Genomic DNA, 19,723 nt, shown 5'->3' with positions numbered 1-19,723 from the left:
CACTATTTTATGTATATTTTAGAAATATACACATTTTTTGTTAGTATATTTCTAAAATCTGTTTTCGCTTTGTTATTATGTGTGGATTGATGAGGATTTTTTATTTATTTAATCCATTTCAGAATAAGGCTGTAACAGAATGTGGAAAAGGTCAAGGGGTCTGAATACTTTCATAATGCACTGTATACTGACCAGGGAAGCTCCCCTTCTGTTATAGACAGAAGCCTGTGACATGACAGACCAATCAGGAGTCATCTCTCAGCAAGTCCAAACCCTCCATTACCTCAGCCAATCAGGAAGGATCCTGTCTTTCTCCCTACATAGCTTAGTGCTTTCTAATCGGCTCATAATTAAAAATGTTTTATTCATATTTACAGATCCCATACAAGTTTGTATGTTCAAGAAGGCATTTCAGAAGAAGAAAAAATATTTTAAAATGGCCCTACTGTGAAGTAGAAACTAGAATCAAATGTTTAAGATCCTGTAACCAGTCACAAATGAGGATGATTTCCTCCAAGAGACTTTCACAGCGCTGATGTGCAGCAGTGCTACCCAGTGACCCAGAGAGAGATACAGTAGGCCTAGCATATCATTCCCAGCTAGCCCACCAGCAAAGTCATCCCCACTCAACCAGAGCCTAACTGTCCTCTCTCTCAGCCATCAGCAGTAGGGATGGAGCATGATGAACTTCACTTGGAACACAAACTTTTCCCCAAAACACCCTCTGTTCTGTTCAGCAGCACTATCAGAGCCTAAGGGTCAAAGCTCCACTGAGCCACTTCCTCAAAACACATCCTGCACTTCACTTGTAATCACTGTCAAAAAGGTATCTAATGAACTGGTAGGGCTGGACGGTATACAGTATTTTACTATATACACACACCGGTATTGATGCACAGACTGGTTTGGGTTTTTAGTTTAACTTCTACAATGGTATTTCATCAGAATTGTTCTCACTAAAACAATAAAGCTTTTCTAGAGTCTTTACAGCTTTTACATCTAGTTAAGAAGTTATGCTTGAATGATTGTTTTGTTCAATTTGATAATGTGCGCTAGCTTATTAGTTAGCTAGCTAGCTAGCTAGCTAGCTAGCTACGTTAGCAAGCTAACTGAGCAATGCAGACACACCAGAATTGGAGTGGTAAGTGCAGCACAATGCACACAACACTAAATGCTTTAGCAAGCTAGCTATCTGGCCACTGTGGCTAGTAACATAATTAAATCACAATGGATTAGTTTCCATGAAGCAGCCTGTAGCTGGCCACCAAGAGTAAATGCAGTGTCTTTACTTTACCAAGCTAGCACAACAGCTAGTTAGCTAGTGAACGTTAGACAGCTAGCTAAACATATCTATGGGCTGTGTGAGATTATGGAGAGTTTAAATGTTTTGTCATCTTGCTAGCTTGTTATCTAGCTGTGGCCATCTGGCTAGTATCAACAAGGGCTTTGTAGAACAACAGTAACATTAGCACATCTAGCTAGTAAGCTAACATTGACATGAGCATAAAGCAACACACACGGACATGCATTGCCAAACAACGCTTCTGCCATAATCTGGTTTGGGGAATTTGACGACTTGGTTGAAGACTTAAAGGTCCTTGCTGTGTGAACACAAAAGAGATTGACTGCCGACACTCTGTTCAGATGTGCTACGTACTGTTGGCAGGCAAACGTTTGACAATCCTGACATTGTGTCTGACCCATTAGACTGCGCTGAGGTCAGGGACGATAACCAGGCCCATACAGGCAGCAGGGAATCTGGCCTTGTCATCACACAGGAGTCTGTAAATCAGCCCTGGACTCAGCCAATCACTAGCCGCACAGCTATCAGCCCCCCCCCAGAACACAACTTAACAGAGGTCAGGAATGTGCTGATAAGAAGCCAAGGCCCAGCTCTCTCACTCTCTCTTTCCTTTTATCGCTTTCCCTAGCTTCTCTCTTGCTTTTCCTATTTTTGATAACACTGGAAATACTGAGCTCAGTATGAGAACACGCAGAGCGAGAGATTGTAACACTCAGGGAGATGACTGCATTAGTTTACTTATCACAGGACACTAATAGAAACTTTTGAAAGAACAGGCTTGGGTTGGTCATGAAAATCGTAGAAAAATACAACCACCATATAGCCATTGTTCCCAACAACTCTGCCATAGGAGGAGGAAAATCTCCTGCGAGGGAATGGGGCATTGGAGAGCCTTTCAGAATGAGCAACATGAGGCAGGGCCTAACGAAGGGAGGTTAATTAACAGTGACTGGGGCGTGTTTGCTAGTGTCGTCTTATGGAACTAAACCCAAACACGACCCCTGACAAAACGTTCTTATGTCACCATCCTTGAGCTGGGATTTAAAAACACACACACACAGTAAAACAAAGGGTGTATTCAGCAGGGGGTCCTTGAGGCTGACCATGTTGGCTCCAGAGAGCGATGGTGCCTGTCCCTACAGTACAGTGGACAACACAGCAGCTTCCCATCCAAAATAGTTTGTTCATATATTGAGAACATTTTGTGACGTTTGTTAGTTATGGCCTTCAGCAAGGTTTTCTTCGGCTGTTCGTGCACACACAAAATCTTTGAGGCAAGTCAAAGTTAGGAAGCCGAAGTCGTCCGAACTTATACATCACAACGTGTTTACTGGCTACAGAGTCTCAAGATGGAAAAACCATTGCATCATTTATCGTTTTCAAGCGATGGTCGAAGGTATGCGAGCACACACGTTCAGTTACCCGATTTCGGCTAGGAGCCAGCTGAACCGAAGCATGCGGAAGTCTTTATGGGCCAGCCAGCCCACTACCCCAGCAGGGCTGGGTCCACCCACACACACAGAGCAGGGTCACGTGGCACAGCCCCACTAAAACAAGAAGCCAAGTCCACTCAGAGAAATTCCCAAGCTTTCAGAGCCTCTCAGTCACAATGGCCATGTTGTAGGCCTCAGCCTGGCCCACATCTACTGAATTAATGAATTGGTTACTGTTAGGGGCTGGGCAACCATGTTCCTTTCCCACCCTGCATTTCAGAGGAGACGCAATTATCATCTCAGGGAGAAAACATGCATGCATTAATGAGTAGTACATGCATAATAATAATAATAAACCTTAATAACACCAACATCTAGCAAGAGCCCTGGTTCATCTCTAGGTTCCCGCCTTTTCCTAGCCACTGTGCTTCTACATCGGCATTGCATGCTCTTTGGGTTTTTAGGCTTGGTATCTGTATATGTACTGTGACGTCTGCTGATGTAAAAAAAAAACATTTGATTGATTGATTAAACTCTAGATAAATGAAGCCTCAATCTATGCATTGACCCAGTATCTCATTATACATGAACTAATTACAACATAGAAGTTACGGGAAGGGGGGAGTATACAGTTGAAGTCAGAAGTTTACATACACAACTCCACGAATGTCTTGTTAACAAACTGTAGTTTTGGCAAGTCGGATAGGACATCTACTTTGCGCATGACACAATTTATTTTTCCAACAATTGTTTGTTTACAGATTATTTCACTGTATCACAATTCCAGTGGGTCAGAAGTTTACATGGCACAGTCAACTTAAGTGTTTTAAACAGCTTGGAAAATTTCTGAAAATTATGTCATGGCTTTAGAAGCTTCTGATAGGCTGACATCATTTGAGTCAAGTTGAGGTGTACCTGTGGATGCATTTCAAGGCTTACCTTCAAACTAAGTGCCTCTTTGATTGACATCATGGGAAAAATCGAAAGAAATCAGCCAAGACGCGTTCTGTCTCCTAGAGATGAACGTACTTCGGTGAGAAAAGTGCAAATCAATCCCAGAACAGCAGCAAAGGACCTTGAAGATGCTGGAGGAAACAGGTACAAAAGTATCTATATCCACAAAATCTGAAAGCCACTCATCAAGGAAGAAGCCACTGGTCCAAATCCACTATAATTACAGTTTACAACTGCACATGGGGACAAAGATCATACTTTTTGGAGAAATGTCCTCTGGTCTGATGAAACAGAAATAGAACTGTTTGGCCATAATGACCATTGTTATGTTTGGAGGAAAAAGGAGGAGGCTTGCAAGCCGAACACCATCCCAACCGTGAAGCACGGGGATGGCAGCATCATGTTGTGAGGGTGCTTTGATGCAGGAGGGACTGGTGCACTTCACAAAATACATGGCATCATGAGGAAAGAAAATTATGTGGATATACTGAAGCAACATCTCAAGACATCAGTCAAAAAGTTAAAGCTTGGTTGCAAATGGGTCTTCCAAATGGACAATGACCCCAAGCATACTACCAAAGTTCTGGGAAAATGGCTTACGGACAACAAAGTCAAGGTATTGGAGTGGCCATCACAAAGCCCTGAGCTCAATCCTATAGACAATTTGTGGGCAGAACTGACAAACCTGACTCAGTTACGCCAGCTCTGTCAGGAGGAATGGGTCAAAATTCACCCAACTTATTGTGGGAAGCTTGTGGAAGGCTACCCAAAATGTTTGACCCAAGCTAAACAATTTAAAGGCAATGCTACCAAATACTAATTGAATGCATGTAAACTTCTGACCCACTGGAAATGTGATGAAACTAATAAAAGTTTAAATAAATCTACTATTATTCTGACATTTCACATTCTTAAAGAGTTGAAATGTATTTGCCTAAGGTGTAGTAAACTTCTGCCTTCAACTGTATGTTGAATCAAAGGGCTGGGATCCTGTGTGTGTGTGTGTGTCGATAGAGAAAAGACAACACTCAGGTTCCACCTTAAAAGGGCTAAATGAGAGACATGTGACAAGGGTTTCTTATTTGGTGTGCACGCTATGGCTTCAGTCAAGTACACCATGAGAACTCACCAGGAGTTGTGTGTGCATTGTGAGCAAAGTATAACTATAGGTGCAAGCCACAAAACAATCATGGTCTGCCATAGTTATTTGTCAAAGACAGACAACAGGGTTGTTTGTGTGTGTGTGTGTGTGTGTGTGTGTGTGTGTGTGTGTGTGTGTGTGTGTGTGTGTGTGTGTGTGTGTAAAATCAGTGGCAGGAAGGTCTTGTTTGAATCCTGCACGTATAAATCGGTCATTATGGACAATTTAATTTGTAGATGATATAAACAGGACACTGGAGCATAGAAAAAGACAGCAAAGATTACATTCTTTCTCCTGAGGAACTAACCTTATTACTGGAAAACGATCATAAGCTCAAATAATATTTCTGAGAAATTACAACTCGTATACTTAAAAGGTGAATTCTACAATTTCACAAATGGTGATTATATAACATTTGAAAGGGGTTTCCTGTGGAGTAAAACTCAGAGGGCAGAGTTGAACAGTAGAAAATAGCAGGCTTAGGTTTTGCTGTGTTAATGAAACAATTTAACAACGTAACCCCAGTTTCTCCCGGGGATTGAGTAATTATATTTTTCCTGTGTACTGAGACAGAAAGGCTTAAGTCAGACTTTATACACAAAATAACAGTGGATGGGAGAGGATAGGGGGAAGGTGGGAAAAGTAAAGGCGTCAGCTTGTTTCAGTTCAGATGGCGCCTAGCCGAGTTCCAAACGAGTGTGCTCACATACTCCCTTAAAAAGAGCTTCACTTGAAAAACAAGAAAAAAGCGGCAATAGTACGGTTTGTCCATATTGAGATGGCATAGCTAGTATACACCTTCTCAAAACAGTTGGAACTTTTCTATAATAACTCACTTCATTTTGACATTTTTGCAGAGGAGATCTTAGATGTGCAATTTTACATCTAACTAGTATTTCTCAAAGAAAATGTAAAACATCACGTAAATTAGTCATCTTTCGTTGAATGACAACCAAGACTTACTGAAGAATCTCTAATGTTGACCAATCACAGATGAAGGGGCGTAGACTTCAGCTACCGACTTCGGCTTGCTTCAAGGAAAAAAATGGTTTGCCCCCAAACATCACAAAATGTAAGCATAATACAGTATATGTACTAACTGTTTCGGCTGGGAAGCATGTGGACGTCTTAAGGAGGGTGAGAGAAGGAGGGAGGAATAGGTAAACATGGCAGAGTTGCTCAAGGGGACAGAAAAACTAAAAGAACACTAACTGAAGACACACAGACTTTCTCCAAAGTGTGCTGGGAGACAGTGAGAGGAGTAGAAAGTGCTGTGCAGCTGCGTCTGAGACTGATTTAGTCTGATCAGTACCAAGGCATGTTTTAATAAAACAGACACACGGGACAGAGTCGACATGTATGAAATGTAGTGAATATTCCATAAACAACTGTATGAACACGGGGGCCTATGGTTGACATATGACCAAATGACATGCATATGTAAATTAGAGGTCGACCGATTATGATTTTTCAACGCCGATACCGATTATTGGAGAACCAAAAAAAGCAGATACCGACTAATCGGCCGATTAAAATAAATGTATTTGTAATAATGACAATTACAATAATACTGAATTAACACTTATATTACCTTAATATAATACATCAATAAAATCCATTTAGCCTCAAATAAATAATGAAACATGTTCAAAGTGGTTTAAATAATGCAAAAACAAAGTGTTGGAGAAGAAAGTAAAAGTGCAAAATGTGTTATGTAAGAAAGCTAACATTTAAGTTCCTTGCTCAGAACATGAGAACATATGAAAGCTGGTGATTCCATTTAACATGAGTCTTCAATATTCCCAGGTAAGAAGTTTTAGGTTGTAGTTATTATAGGAATTAAAGGACTATTTCCCTCTATACCATTTGTATTTCATATACCTTTTACTATTGGATGTTAATGTAAATGTAATGGATGTTCTTATAGGCACTATAGTATTGCCAGTGTAACAGCATAGCTTCAGTCCCTCTCCTCGCTCCTCCCTGGGCTCGAACCAGCAACACAACGACAACAGCCACCATCGAAGCAGCGTTACCCATGCAGAGCAAGGGGAACAACTACTAGAAGGCTCAGAGCGAGTGACGTTTGAAACGCTATTAGCGTGCGTTAACTAGCTAGCCATTTCACTTCGGTTACACCAGCCTCATCTCGGGAGTTGATAGGCTTGAAGTCATAAACAGTTTAATGCTTGACGCACAACGAAGACCTGCTGGCAAAACGCACGAAAGTGCTGTTTGAATTCATGTTTACGCGCCTGCTACTGCCTACCACCATTCAGTCAGATACTTAGATACTTGTATGCTCAGTCAGATTATATGCAACGCAGGACACACTAGATAATATCTAGTAATATCATCAACCATGTGTAGTTAACTAGTGATTATGATTGATTGTTTATTACAAGATAAGTTTAATACTAGCTAGCAACTTACCTTGGCTTACTACATTCGCGTAACAGGCAGTCTCCTTGTGGAGTGCAACGAGAGAGAGGCAGGTCGTTATTGCGTTGGACTAGTTAACTGTAAGGTTCCAAGATTGGATCCCCCGAGCTGACAAGGTGAAAATTTGTCGTTCTGCCCCTGAACAAGGCAGTTAACCCACCGTTCCTAGGCCGTCATTGAAAATAAGAATGTGTTCTTAACTGACTTGCCTAGTTAAATAAAGGTATTTTAAAAAATATTTTAAAATCGGCAGCCAAAAATACCGATTTCCGATTGTTATGAAAACTTGAAATCGGCCCTAATTAATTGGCCATTCCGGTTAAATCGGTCTACCTCTAATGTAAATATTGTACATCATTATCCATAACTTCTGTCTAGATTTAGGGGCAAAAATAATTCATGACTAAAGCTAAATAGGATGGACTTGCACTGTGAAGAGGGCTCCAGCAATGTGACAGGTAGGTGGCCTACATAACAAAAACATGATCATTTCCCGAACGAGTGACTTAAGAAATGTAGGATAAGCCATAGGATGAATCTATTTCAACGCTCTGAGCTGCACTCAGTCAGTCATTCACACACAAAAACAACCAGCCTTGCCTGTGTCAAATCCCTTGTGCTGCTGGTGGTTCCTGACTGAGGATAAATCCTTAGAGATCTGACCTGCCAACAAGGCAAGGATGGGTGGCTTGGCTGGCCTGGGAGCGGCAGGGACATCAAATCTACCATTTTACAAACCAAACACGCACACTAGGGTAGCTACAGAAACCGCAGTTCCTCCTGTTGAGGAGTCAAAACAGAAATGCCTGCCGAGATTCTGGTTGGTGCGTGCAGAGAGCAGGCACCCCTTCCTGGAACCCAAGCCCAGGGACCAGGCACCAGTGTGATTGGTGGAGATAAGTATCAGTCCACTGACTCAGCAGGAGGTGGGAGAGACAGACCTGCGCTCTCTGCTGTGCTTCCCTGCCTGGGAAAACACCACGACAGTCCCAGTCAGTCCCACTACCACAATATCGACCATCCCTCCTCCCTCATTCATGATCCCTGTAATTACCCGACCAGTTTACTCACAGACACACCAGTAATAACACACCATACAGCAAGAGAAGGATACTGGCAGACTGGGGAGTCTGCTTGTCTGAGGCAATGAGAGAACATGTGGGGTCGTTAATCTTTCCCAACACAGGGTGGTATCACTCCTCCTTGATTCTAGAGAAAATTATATGTCATTGAATCTAGTCTACAGCTGTGTTTGGTACTTTTGGCAAAACATAGATTAGGAATTCTGTAAGAACACTCAAGTAAGCTGTCAAACTCAATTCTCTATCTAGCCACTATTCTGGGGTCACAGATAGAAAGCAGTGAAAATAAAATAAATGGTAGACTGCAAACAGTGAAAAGGCACCCCATATCTCTAGGATTTAATGCTGTGATTATGGGTGAGAGATTAAGTCTTTTTTAAAGGAGGTTCCATGTGATTCAGATTATAGAAAGGCAGTGCATCTCCCCCTCTGCCCTCCCTGTGGTATGTTGCCCACCCCCCACCCCCACTCCCCACCCACCTGCCTCTGCTGTGCCCTTTAGTCTTCACATTCCTTCAACACAGGTTAGGAATCAGTGGGTAAGGTAAGTGCAGCACTTCATTATATCATTGTTACCAAAACATAACAGCAGGTTGCCCTCTCCTTAACAACCCATGACTAAATAACAAGAGGGAAGACACTTCCAACAAGAGTATTTTTTTCTGTGCTGTATAAATCTATGACTTCAAAGAGAAAGGAAAAATAACACTACATCACAGCAGGCCATTTAAGGCGCATTTGAATTAAATTTGTCCCCCCAAAAATGTGTGCATTCTGAGCAGCCATCTTTGACATTTTCCATTCCAGTCCCCCTCTTGACCCAGTCGGTTTTGAGCAGAGGTTGGGTGCTCTAGTTAGCTATCATACGAGCCAAGACAGAGACAAACACCACAGTGCTTATTTCACGATAGTATGCAACACAGCCATGTGGAACTGGAATAGAATATGGCATTGGACAGGCTGAAGGACAGCACCCTTGCCAAGAATGCTCTGAAACCCCCAGCGTTCAGTGACAAGTGTTCAGCTGCTGCTCATCCAGGGGCACCCTTGGACGACAGGATCCATCTTGGACACAGACCGTGTCAGTTTGGGACCTCTTAATGAAGTCTCCAGCATGGGTGAGTGCATTCAACAGAAGAGGAAAGGGGGTGGGGGAAGGAAGAGAGGGAAATGCCACTCCCTGGAGAAAATACACAGGATCTCCTCACGTGACAGAGAGAAAAGCCCTGGCTTAGCATTGCAATGTCCACTCATGGTAATAACACAGTGATTACAGAATTGCAGCGCTATTCAATAACAAAACACAACAGCTACACATTAAAGCTTTGCAATTTTTCATCATCTAAAATCTGTAAAATCATGTCTCAATAGAAAGGTGAAGTTGGAAACCAAATAAGTTTGCTTATATGGGTGATTGTTAATGGCTACAACCATCAAACTAGTAGCAGTAGTTGTTGAAAGGATAATGAATAACTGTGGTGCACATTCATGTTATAAACTTATCGTTCTATTTATCATTATCACATCAATTCAGGCAATTTATCCAGGTATGGATTCTTGTCCTTATTGCCCAGCTCTAATTCAAACACAATCCAAAACAAACCATTATGTAACTCGTCAAAATTATGTAATACATTGAAATAATGTATCATACGACATGTATTAATATAACTCCGTAAGTAAGTGTAGTTTGTAATGCATGTTATGAATGCTTTATGAGAGACTTAACAGAAAGAATTAGGCTACCACTAAATAACATCTCCCCTTCAGGAGACTGAAAAGATTTAGCATGGTTCCCCCAGATACTCAAAAGGTTCTACAGCTGCACCATCGAGAGCATCCTGACCGGTTGTATCACCGCCTGGTATGGCAACTGCTCGACATCTGACAGTAAGGCGTACAGAGGGTAGTGTGAACAGCCTAATACATCACTGGGGCCAAGTTTCCTGCCATCCAGGACCTATATAATAGGCGGTGTCAGAGGAAAGCCTATAAAATTGTTAGAGACTCCAGTCACCCAAGTTATAGACTGTTTTCTCTGCTACCGCATGGCAAGCGGTACCGGAGAGCCAAGTCTAGGACCAAAAGGCTCCTCAACAGCTTCTACCCCTAAGCCATAAGACTGCTGAACAATTCATAAAATCACCACCGGACAATTTACATGGACACCTCCCCTCCTTTCGTACACTCGTATTTGTTTGTTACCTATGTATAGTCACGTCGTCCCCACCTACATGTACAGATTACCTCAACTGGCCTGTACCCCTGCACCCTGACTCAGTACCGGGGCCCCCTGTATATAGCTTCGTTATTCTTAGTGTTACTTTTATTATTACTTTTTATTTTAGTCTACTTGGTAAATATTTTCTTCTTCTTGAACTGCACTGTTGGTTAAGGGCTTGTAAGCAAGCATTTCACAGTAAAGTCTCCACTTGTTGTATTCAGCGCATGTAACAAATAAAACTTGATAACAGACATAAGAGCTACGAGGGTAGCGTTAGAGATTCCCCGGTACTTTTGTATACTTTTTAGGCAGTATTTCTGAATGTAAAGTTCACGAGTCAAAGGTGGTCCCTGAAAATTTCGTCACATACGTGCACGTCATTGCTCTCTCTCGCTCTGCTGTGTGTGCACACATCTTTCTAGCTGTCACTAATGGCAAGGGGCTTAAGCTCAGTGGCTAGAACTTGAATTGCTATGGGGCTGGCCCACGTGGTGGAAAATGGCGTTGCACAGCTTTCAATAAACAGTCACTTTCTAACTAGGGATTTTGTGGACAGTGGTAATACAGTAATTCTACTCATAGATTATGCATGTATGAACTACACATTGACACATCCAGCCCAAAGCAGGAAGTAAAAAAAAAAAAAAGACTTACTAGTTGCCAAAGTTCTGTAGCATGTCTTTAAGCATAACTTGGTTGTATTTCACTACTAGATAAACTAGAGATAAAACGGTGGAGTCTAGATAACTGATGGTCATGTGGGCAGTGCTCTTGATAGGAAGCAGTGTTGCTTTAGAACACGTTGTCTGACCAAAACTGAGAGCTCAGCTGCACAAGGGGCCAGGGTTCCTAGCTCATCTTCATGGGGGCCACTTGAGACCCTCTGTCCGCAGACCCTCTCATGGCACAGAAAAAGTGAGAGTGAGATAGACTAGCCCCGTCTGCACTGAAACATCCAGCAGCTCTCTCTAGCCATATGTTTTATTTTAAAGGACAATTCAGAGTGACAGAGCGACCAGTGATACAGGAAAACAGCACCTCTCCAGGCCACAGAGAAGACTAATTGCAACCCCCCAATCGCTGATGTAAATGTGAGATGTGTAATCATCATCAAAGGAAAACGGAAGACGTACGTACCGCTCTGAGTGAGTCCGCTAAGGCCACAGGGACTCATCCTCATAATTACCACAGCCTCTCCAGCCATACATGAGAGGGAGGGCAAGAGCACAGACTGCAAAGCCTTTCAAACCCCCTTGCTTAATTTCACTACTCTTCTTTCACCCTGAAAACACAAGCACGTGGCCTATTTTTAGAGTGAGCTGCTACAAATAATTTATTGTATTTTGTGGTGTTGTATTCCTATTCAGCGAGTGTAAACAGCAAAAGACAAGGGAGGGATGAGGACAGAATTCAAATGTATTGTGGAAGAAGAGTTAATGTCTTTATGAGCTGGATTAATAGGGTTTCACACAGCTTTTGAAATGTTAGCAACATCCACTCCTACTTCGTGCTCCAGCAGAAACACTACTATGAAAATGCTGCTGCTACTGCTGTGCTGAGTGAGCTTTACCTAATCCCCTTTTCAGATAAACATGAGGCTGTGCTGCACACTTCCTCCAAGACAGGAAATGCATTATGATGAGGACAATAATAAGTAAACAATTATTTGACACTGTAAAAAATCCCACTACATTTCCATGACTGGAATATAATTATTTTATTTGGGTTTGATTTCAGCATGCTTGACCTTTGAAAGAGATTATGTCAACACAACTACAGATGTGATCATTATCTATTCCAGGTGTCACAACACTCTGGTCTAGAAACAGCCTTCAGAGCATTCTCTGTATCCTTCATTACTCAATGTGACTCTGACCACTGCAATGTGTTGTGAAATTCCTCTGAACGAATTTGTAATACACATGGGCCTGAGCCTGGACTGTTAAAACCACAGACATTCAAGTTACACTTTTCACACAACAATCCTGACATTACTCATAGCTAGAGAGATATTGCATATATTGTGTATTGTACTACAAACATCAATAGGAGTTAAATAGTTATGTGAAGTGAATTCGGGGGGTCTGAGGGGCATGTACTGTTTGATGTGGCCTCAAAGCTATTCCTTAAATCAAGCAGTGATCCCTGAACAACATTCCCTAACTCAATGTAAGGTAAGGTATCCTATAATGAAAACGTAATCATCCAAGCAGAGGTGATGTATTCAGATTAGAGGTAGACCAACAATGATTTTTCAACGCCGATAGATTATTGGAGGACCAAAAAAGTCGATAACGATTCAAATCTGCAGTTTATTTATATATATATAAATGACAATAACAATACTTAACGAACACTTATTGTAACTTAATATAATACATAAATAAAAATCAATTTAGTCTCAAATAAATAATGAAACTTGTTCAATTTGGTTTAAATAATGCAAAAACACAGTGCTGGAGAAGAAAGTAAAAGTGCAATATGTGACACGTAAAAAAAGCCAACGTTTAAATTCCTTGCTCAGAACATGAGAACATATGAAAGCTGGTGGTGCCTTTTAACATAATATATGCCATTTAGCAGACGCTTTTATCCAAAGCGACTTACAGTCATGTGTGCATACATTCTACGTATGGGTGGTCCCGGGAATCGAACCCACTACCCTGGCGTTACAAGTGCCATGCTCTACCAACTGAGCTACAGAAGGACCACACATGAGTCTTCAATATTCCCAGTTAATCCGTTTTAGGTTGTAGCTATTATAGGAATTATTAGGACTATTGCTCTCTATACCATTTGTATTTCATATACATTTGACTATTGGATGTTCTTTAAAAGGCACTATAGTATTGCCAGCCTAATCTTGGCTTGAAGTTATAAACAGCACTGTGCTTCAAGCATTGCGAAGAGCTGCTGGCAAATGCAGGAAGTGCTGTTTGAATTAATGCTTAAGAGCCTGCTGCTGCCTACAACTGCTCAGTCAGGTTGCTCTATCAAATCATAGACTTAATTATAATAAACAAACAGAAATACGAGCCTTAGGTCATTAATATGGTCAAATCCAGAAACTATAATTTCGAAAACATAACATTTATTCTTTCAGTGAAATACGGAAGCGTTCTGTATTTTATCTAACGGGTGGCATCCATAAGTCTAAATATTGCTGTTACATTGTACAACCTTCAATGTTATGTCATAATTACGTAAAATTCTGGCAAATTAATTAATCTTTGTGAGGAATAAATGGTCTTCACACAGTTCGCAATGAGCCAGGCAGCCCAAACTGCTGCATATATACTGACTCTGCTTACACTGAAGGCAAGAGAAGTGACACAATTTCCCTAGTTAATATTGTCTGCTAACATTAATTTATTTTAACTAAATATGCATGTTAAAAAATATATACTTCTGTATTGATTTTAAGAAAGGCATTGATGTTTATGGTTAGGTACACATTGGTGCTAATAAGCTTTTGTTAAATCATCACCCGTTTGGCGAAGTAGGCTGTGATTCGATGATAAATTAACAGGCACCACATTGATTATATGCAATTCAGGACAAGCTACTTAAACTAGTGATATCATCAACCATGTGTAGTTAACTAGTGATTATGTTAAGATTGTTTTTTTTTTTTTATATAAGATAAGTTAATGCTAGCTAGCAACTGACCTTGGCTCCTTGCTGCACTCACGTTAACAGGTGGTCAGCCTGCCACACAGTCTCCTCATGGATTGAAATGTAATTGGCATCCAAAAATGCAGATTACCTATCGTTATGAAAACTTGAAATCGGCCCTAATTAAATCCGTCAACCTCTAATTCAGATTGAACAAGTGGGCCAGAGAGTGACAGCCAAATGAACCAGAAGGCTTATTTATCAGTGAACACATGCTGGTAGCAACACATTCTGTCAAAACGGATGATAGCCTTCTTGACAGACCAAACACCGTCCAGCAAACAGAACGTTGGACTTCAGTTGTCACTTGCACTTTCAATGGACAACCCACTTTAAATATCCATAGTATGATGTAGTGAGATATATCACATAGGACAAACCTACATTACATCCCCTGAGATGGTTACACCTGAATTGGAAAAACTGACCAAACCTGAATTTCATGTGTGAAACTACAGTACACATTCCTAGGTTGTCAGACAACTCTGTGTGACAGAACACAATTGGCACACTTAAAAACATTGGTATGCGTTGTAATTTGTGGATTAACCTATTTACAACCACTCCCAAAATGTGTTGCTGCCAGCTTTCACCTGGTCAAACAAGGTTGAAACAAGCCAAACCACTAGAACAACACTAGTACAGATACATGACGTATTTTAATCCACACGGCCTTGACTGACTAGCCCATCTTTTGACCCAATAGCATGTACAATTGAGACATGTCTAACTTGAACCCGTTCACTCGAAAATCTGCATAGGCCCAGTAAACAAACATGATTGCCCGGTAAATGACGCAGAGATAAAACTACGGGTTGTAGTTCACTATTGGTTCTAATGAACAATCGTGTCATTGTACCAAGACTATGATATAATTGATTAACACTGGACATTATTTTACCCCGGCTTTGATTGTCGGTAGACCAACCATTACAGTGTTGCATGGCATTATGATATCGTCCATTCAAATAAAGTTTGCCACAGTAACTGTTTTCACAGTCAAGACACTCAAAAATGTAACTAACCATCAGCATTGAAGAAATGCTATGTGGCCCCCAAATGTAGATGATCCACAGGTGTTTTATTGGGGCACCCCTGACAATAATATGCAAAAGTTGTCAGTTTATTGAGTCATCTGTTTAGTGAACCCGTTCTGTTTTGCTACTTTTCAAAACATTATAAAATCCTGAATGTTTCATGATCAATACCTCCCTGGTCGCATGAATGACATTCACCTAACATAAATACAGGTGAGGTAACGTTCGATCATGTCGATCTCATCAACCACTGACAACATTGACAGAGACACAAACTAGACGAATAATCTGATGTTGATAGTATTTCCCAGTTTCCCTTGATGAGATGATTATGCATTAAGCGAAAAATAGAATATACTTCTTAACTTTTTTTTCTGTAGTTCCATCGGGTATCCTACCTTAGAAGCTGTTTTGGCAGACATTTTACTTGCTTGCTCCGCTCCCAAAGTAGCAAGTTAGTGTTAGTATTATCACTTCAACCAAAGCGCAAAATTCCTTCTTCTGAATTTCGCCCAGCTGCCGCCACGCCGGGCAATAATATTTTATTTTTTCAGGACGTCGTGAAACATGACCCAAATTTGTGTGTGAAAAGTCCAAAGTTCATTATCTTCAGTAGTTTGCCTTCAATGTAACTTCACCCTATATGCCTATTCATTTGAAATTACTCCGTTTAAAATAGTCCAACTCAAATACGTAGCCTTTTTGTAATTTCTCTTAATGAACGTTGGTTGAAACGTTTGAAGAAATGTAAATATCACTTCGTCCGCAAATCCAAAGCAGTAAAACTGCAATGGCAGGCTTTGTATGCCTCTCCCTGCTCGATTCTCTCCTCTCCAACCAACGATCATGACATGTCTGACTGGAAGAGTCCATTGCACCGCTGTAGGGGTGATGGTACTGGATGGAAACCAGGGCATTGCCGTTTAACTAAATCTACTTACTCTAAACAAAAATATTATGATTATGCATGCATGTCGGACATTCAGGTCAAACGTATACGTTATATTTATATTTTAATTTACCCGTATAAATTATTCTTAATGCAACAACAACAAAAACGGATATCACAATTTTTCTTGATAATGAACTATGCGGACCATGGGCAATTGTGAAGAGAGGAGAGGGGATTTCGCTGATGTGATGCTGCTGCATGTTCACGTTTACTTGGTGACTGACAGGCCTGCAGTGTCTATTTACTATATTGAAGCACAGTACTTGTGAACTCCTAAAACACCTGGGTCACCTAACATATCCAGCTGACGCTGACAACGATAAAGTGAAAATACATTGATTTATATGATTCTTGAGACATAAAACTTAGAACTATTCCTGCAAAAATATCTGGTAATATGTATGAAAACACAATTTTATATTATTATGGGACTTTGCAACCACGCTAGTTGGTGGCATTGCAGTCAAGCCTGGGACATAGACAGTCTACAGTTTCATAAGTAAAAGTTGTAAACCAAAGAAACATATTTCAGGTCAACTTTCAACTGAAAATCCAGTCAATGACTTTAAGTTGGATTTTTGTGTGGTTGATAACCAACCACACAGGAAACCAAGCAGGCCATAGCTGTCATTCAGAATACTTCCTATGGCTTTCCGGACCCCCACCCACAGGATGCACTGAACCTCAGAACTCAGCTTGCATTGTTTCAAAGTAAACAACACACTGTAGGTCTATATCTCTCAATGTAAAATAAATCAGTTTATACATTACTTGTAAAGAAATCAGAAATAGCTTCAGCCTGTGACATAATGAAAAAAGAACAATGATGACTACATGTTCATCTAAGTAACTACTTTGCTCTGAGCACACAGAGCTCCTCTATTTCCATCCCACGCAGCCATTTTGATAAACCAGGAAATCACGTTCACACACAGCTCCTGACTATTCTTACAGCTGGCGCAAGCCAGAGGTGCCCTGTAGGTGTGGATGGTCTTGGGTTAATTTGCCACCAGACCAAATCCCACAAAGCAAAAACCTAAGGCAGTTTGACAGACAGGGCTTGATGCATCGTGCTTAAGAACAGCTCTCAGCCATGGTATATTAGCCATATACCACACCTCCTCGTGCCTTATTGCTTAAATATAACATTCGGCCTACAACTAAATAGTGCACTCTTAAATTACTATATAATTAACTGTATTTGTCAGTATCTAACAATCTAATCTAATACGAGGTTGGACTCAAAAGTAAAATACAGAAAGAACAATGAAATCTACATTTGTATCAGTATTTAAAAAAAGCATATTTGTTATATCTGCAATATGAATGAATGACCACATACTAGTATAGATGCCAGCCGCTCTGTCCTCCTGTAACGGTAACTTCGTCCCGCATCCACCAGGGAAGATATCAGAATGTTCAGCATTCTATCTCTCTCAAGTAACCAGGCTAATTTGCTGTTCTAAAAGTAAACAAGATGGAGCTAGAACATTTTAATTGATCTACCCCAAACACTGTAACCCAAAGAAACAGAGAGAAGAGTACTGCTGCCTGCTTTAGAGACAAATACAGACTTTCAGTATCTCCTGATGGAGAAGAGAGAGGGGCATTTGTGACACTAAAACGGGATCAAAGGAAGCTTTGTCCTGCATGGCTCCCCCCGCAGTACCCAGAGCAGCAGCACACAACAGCTCTGGAGCTCAGGTGCTGCCTTCGCATGGAAGAGCAGGCACATGGAAAACACTCTGCCACAGAACAGGCCGAAACACGCAGACACAAAACAGGCACACGTTAGTGAGGAGAACACTTCACAGAGTTATGCTCAGCATCCCCAGAGCAGAAAACGAACGTGCAGTGAAATAACATGAAGCACACACCCTGAACTGCACTGTGTGTCCTAACTGGATATTACAAGATAATAGACCCTCAACACCATTGTTGTAGGCATAGTACTTTCTCAGCTTTAAAAAAGCCATTGTTGTAGGTGAGGTATAGTCCTTCTTTCTCAGCTTTAGAAAAGGGGGATGAGAGTGAAAGGGAGAACAATAAACACAGGCCGAGCTATAACACCTCTCTGCTTGTTAGAACAACCAATCTGAGGGAGAGGTCAAGATCTAGAGGCCAGTTCCTGCCAACAACAGCCGTCATTGATAAGTCCACAGTTGTTTTCTTTCCACATTTTTGCCCTTGAAGTTCTTCAATAAAAGTAGCCTACATGCCAAACCACTCAGATATGCAATTTCACAAATGTGTATTCTTTTCTCAAATACAGGAAGATAATGAGGACAGTATAATCAAACTTGGGGCTTATACTATATATTATTGTGAAAAGGGGAGAATAGTTGATTATTACTTGGGAGACACAAAAAGTCAAAGTAATACCACACACGGTCTAGAATGAAGCCAAAATGTCATTGATGATTATGTAGTAGTATATCTTTCCCCAAACTCACTTTCCCCCCTGTTCTAATAACACCATGCTAGTTGAGTCAGTATAGGGAGGAGGAAGTCAGGGTCCTGTTTCACTGTCCGTCCATCTTCATCTGGGCTGAATTAAGATCTGATTGGTAGTTTGTCTTATCTTCCCTGGGCTCTATTGACTCAGGAAATTCTTGCCTCGGTTACAGCTCTAGTGGGGTACTGTGTTCTGTTTCCACTGTTAATGAGAACCCTCTGAAGGTCAGGGCCTGAAGGAGTGGAGTCAAACCAACAGCAAGGAGTTCCTTTAGTAATCATTACTGGACGATATCTACCGGGGAACATTAAGACCCAGTTGCCTATTAGGGCACACAAGGACAAAGACCCACTTGTACTTTCCAACAGAGAATAACCAAACTGAAGCTTGAGAGAAAGAAAAAAAAAATCAATATTTTCTATTTCCTCTGTGCCTACAGCACTTCTCCTTCTCAATTTATTGGTTTAATCTGAATTTAACATTGTTTTATATGCATTGGAAAACCTCTTTTTATTTTACCTTTATGTTACTAAGCAAGTCAGTTAAGAACAAATTCTTATTTTCAATGACAGCCTAGTGGGTTAACTGTCTTGTTCAGGGGCAGAACGACAGATTTGTACCTTGTCAGCTCGGGGATTCGAACTTGCAACCTTTCGGTTACTAGCCCAAAACTAACCACTAGGCTACCCTGCCACTAGGCCACTCTACCGCTCTATTGGAGTTTACCATGTGAAATGTCCTTTTCAAGACAAAACAAGCTATTCAATTAAGTTGAAAGAAAGGGGTTGTCCACAACTAGGATTTCTTTTTTATACTTGGATTTTAGGCATATGTCAAGCTTTCCATATTCAAGATTTATTGGATTATACTTTGCCATTCTTCACATTTTGGGGCTTCTACTTTATACCAGTTACGGGTAATGGCTTTTTTACTTACAGCAAGGTTAACTTTGATCAGGTATCTGTCCCTGCCCATCACACTCATGGAACATTACTTAGGTACATTACAGGGCAAGTTCTAGGGAC

The 19,723-nt window shown here is 40.9% G+C and overlaps 1 protein-coding gene across 15 annotated transcripts in view; it reads right to left on the bottom strand.

Annotated features, from left to right (window-relative positions):
- The window catches only part of tjp1a (tight junction protein 1a), a 161,409-nt gene that overhangs the window by 57,719 nt on the left and 83,967 nt on the right, over nt 1-19,723 (bottom strand). Inside the window, exon 1 of one of the 15 annotated variants that reach the window (XM_052462145.1) lies at nt 17,586-17,684. The exons of 12 other annotated variants lie outside the window; for them this stretch is intronic. In XM_052462145.1, the coding sequence (XP_052318105.1) occupies nt 17,586-17,669 (84 nt within the window). In that variant the 5' untranslated portion in view covers nt 17,670-17,684. Of the gene's footprint in view, nt 1-15,657; nt 16,130-17,585; nt 17,685-19,723 lie in introns of those variants that run through there. 2 more of the 15 variants (XM_052462148.1, XM_052462147.1) reach the window with 2 other exon arrangements.

Source organism: Oncorhynchus keta, chromosome 14, assembly GCF_023373465.1.
Source record: "Oncorhynchus keta strain PuntledgeMale-10-30-2019 chromosome 14, Oket_V2, whole genome shotgun sequence".
Lineage (NCBI taxonomy): Eukaryota > Metazoa > Chordata > Actinopteri > Salmoniformes > Salmonidae > Oncorhynchus > Oncorhynchus keta.
Note: the sequence above shows the minus strand (reverse complement) of the source record. Positions and strands in the feature narration are given on the sequence as shown.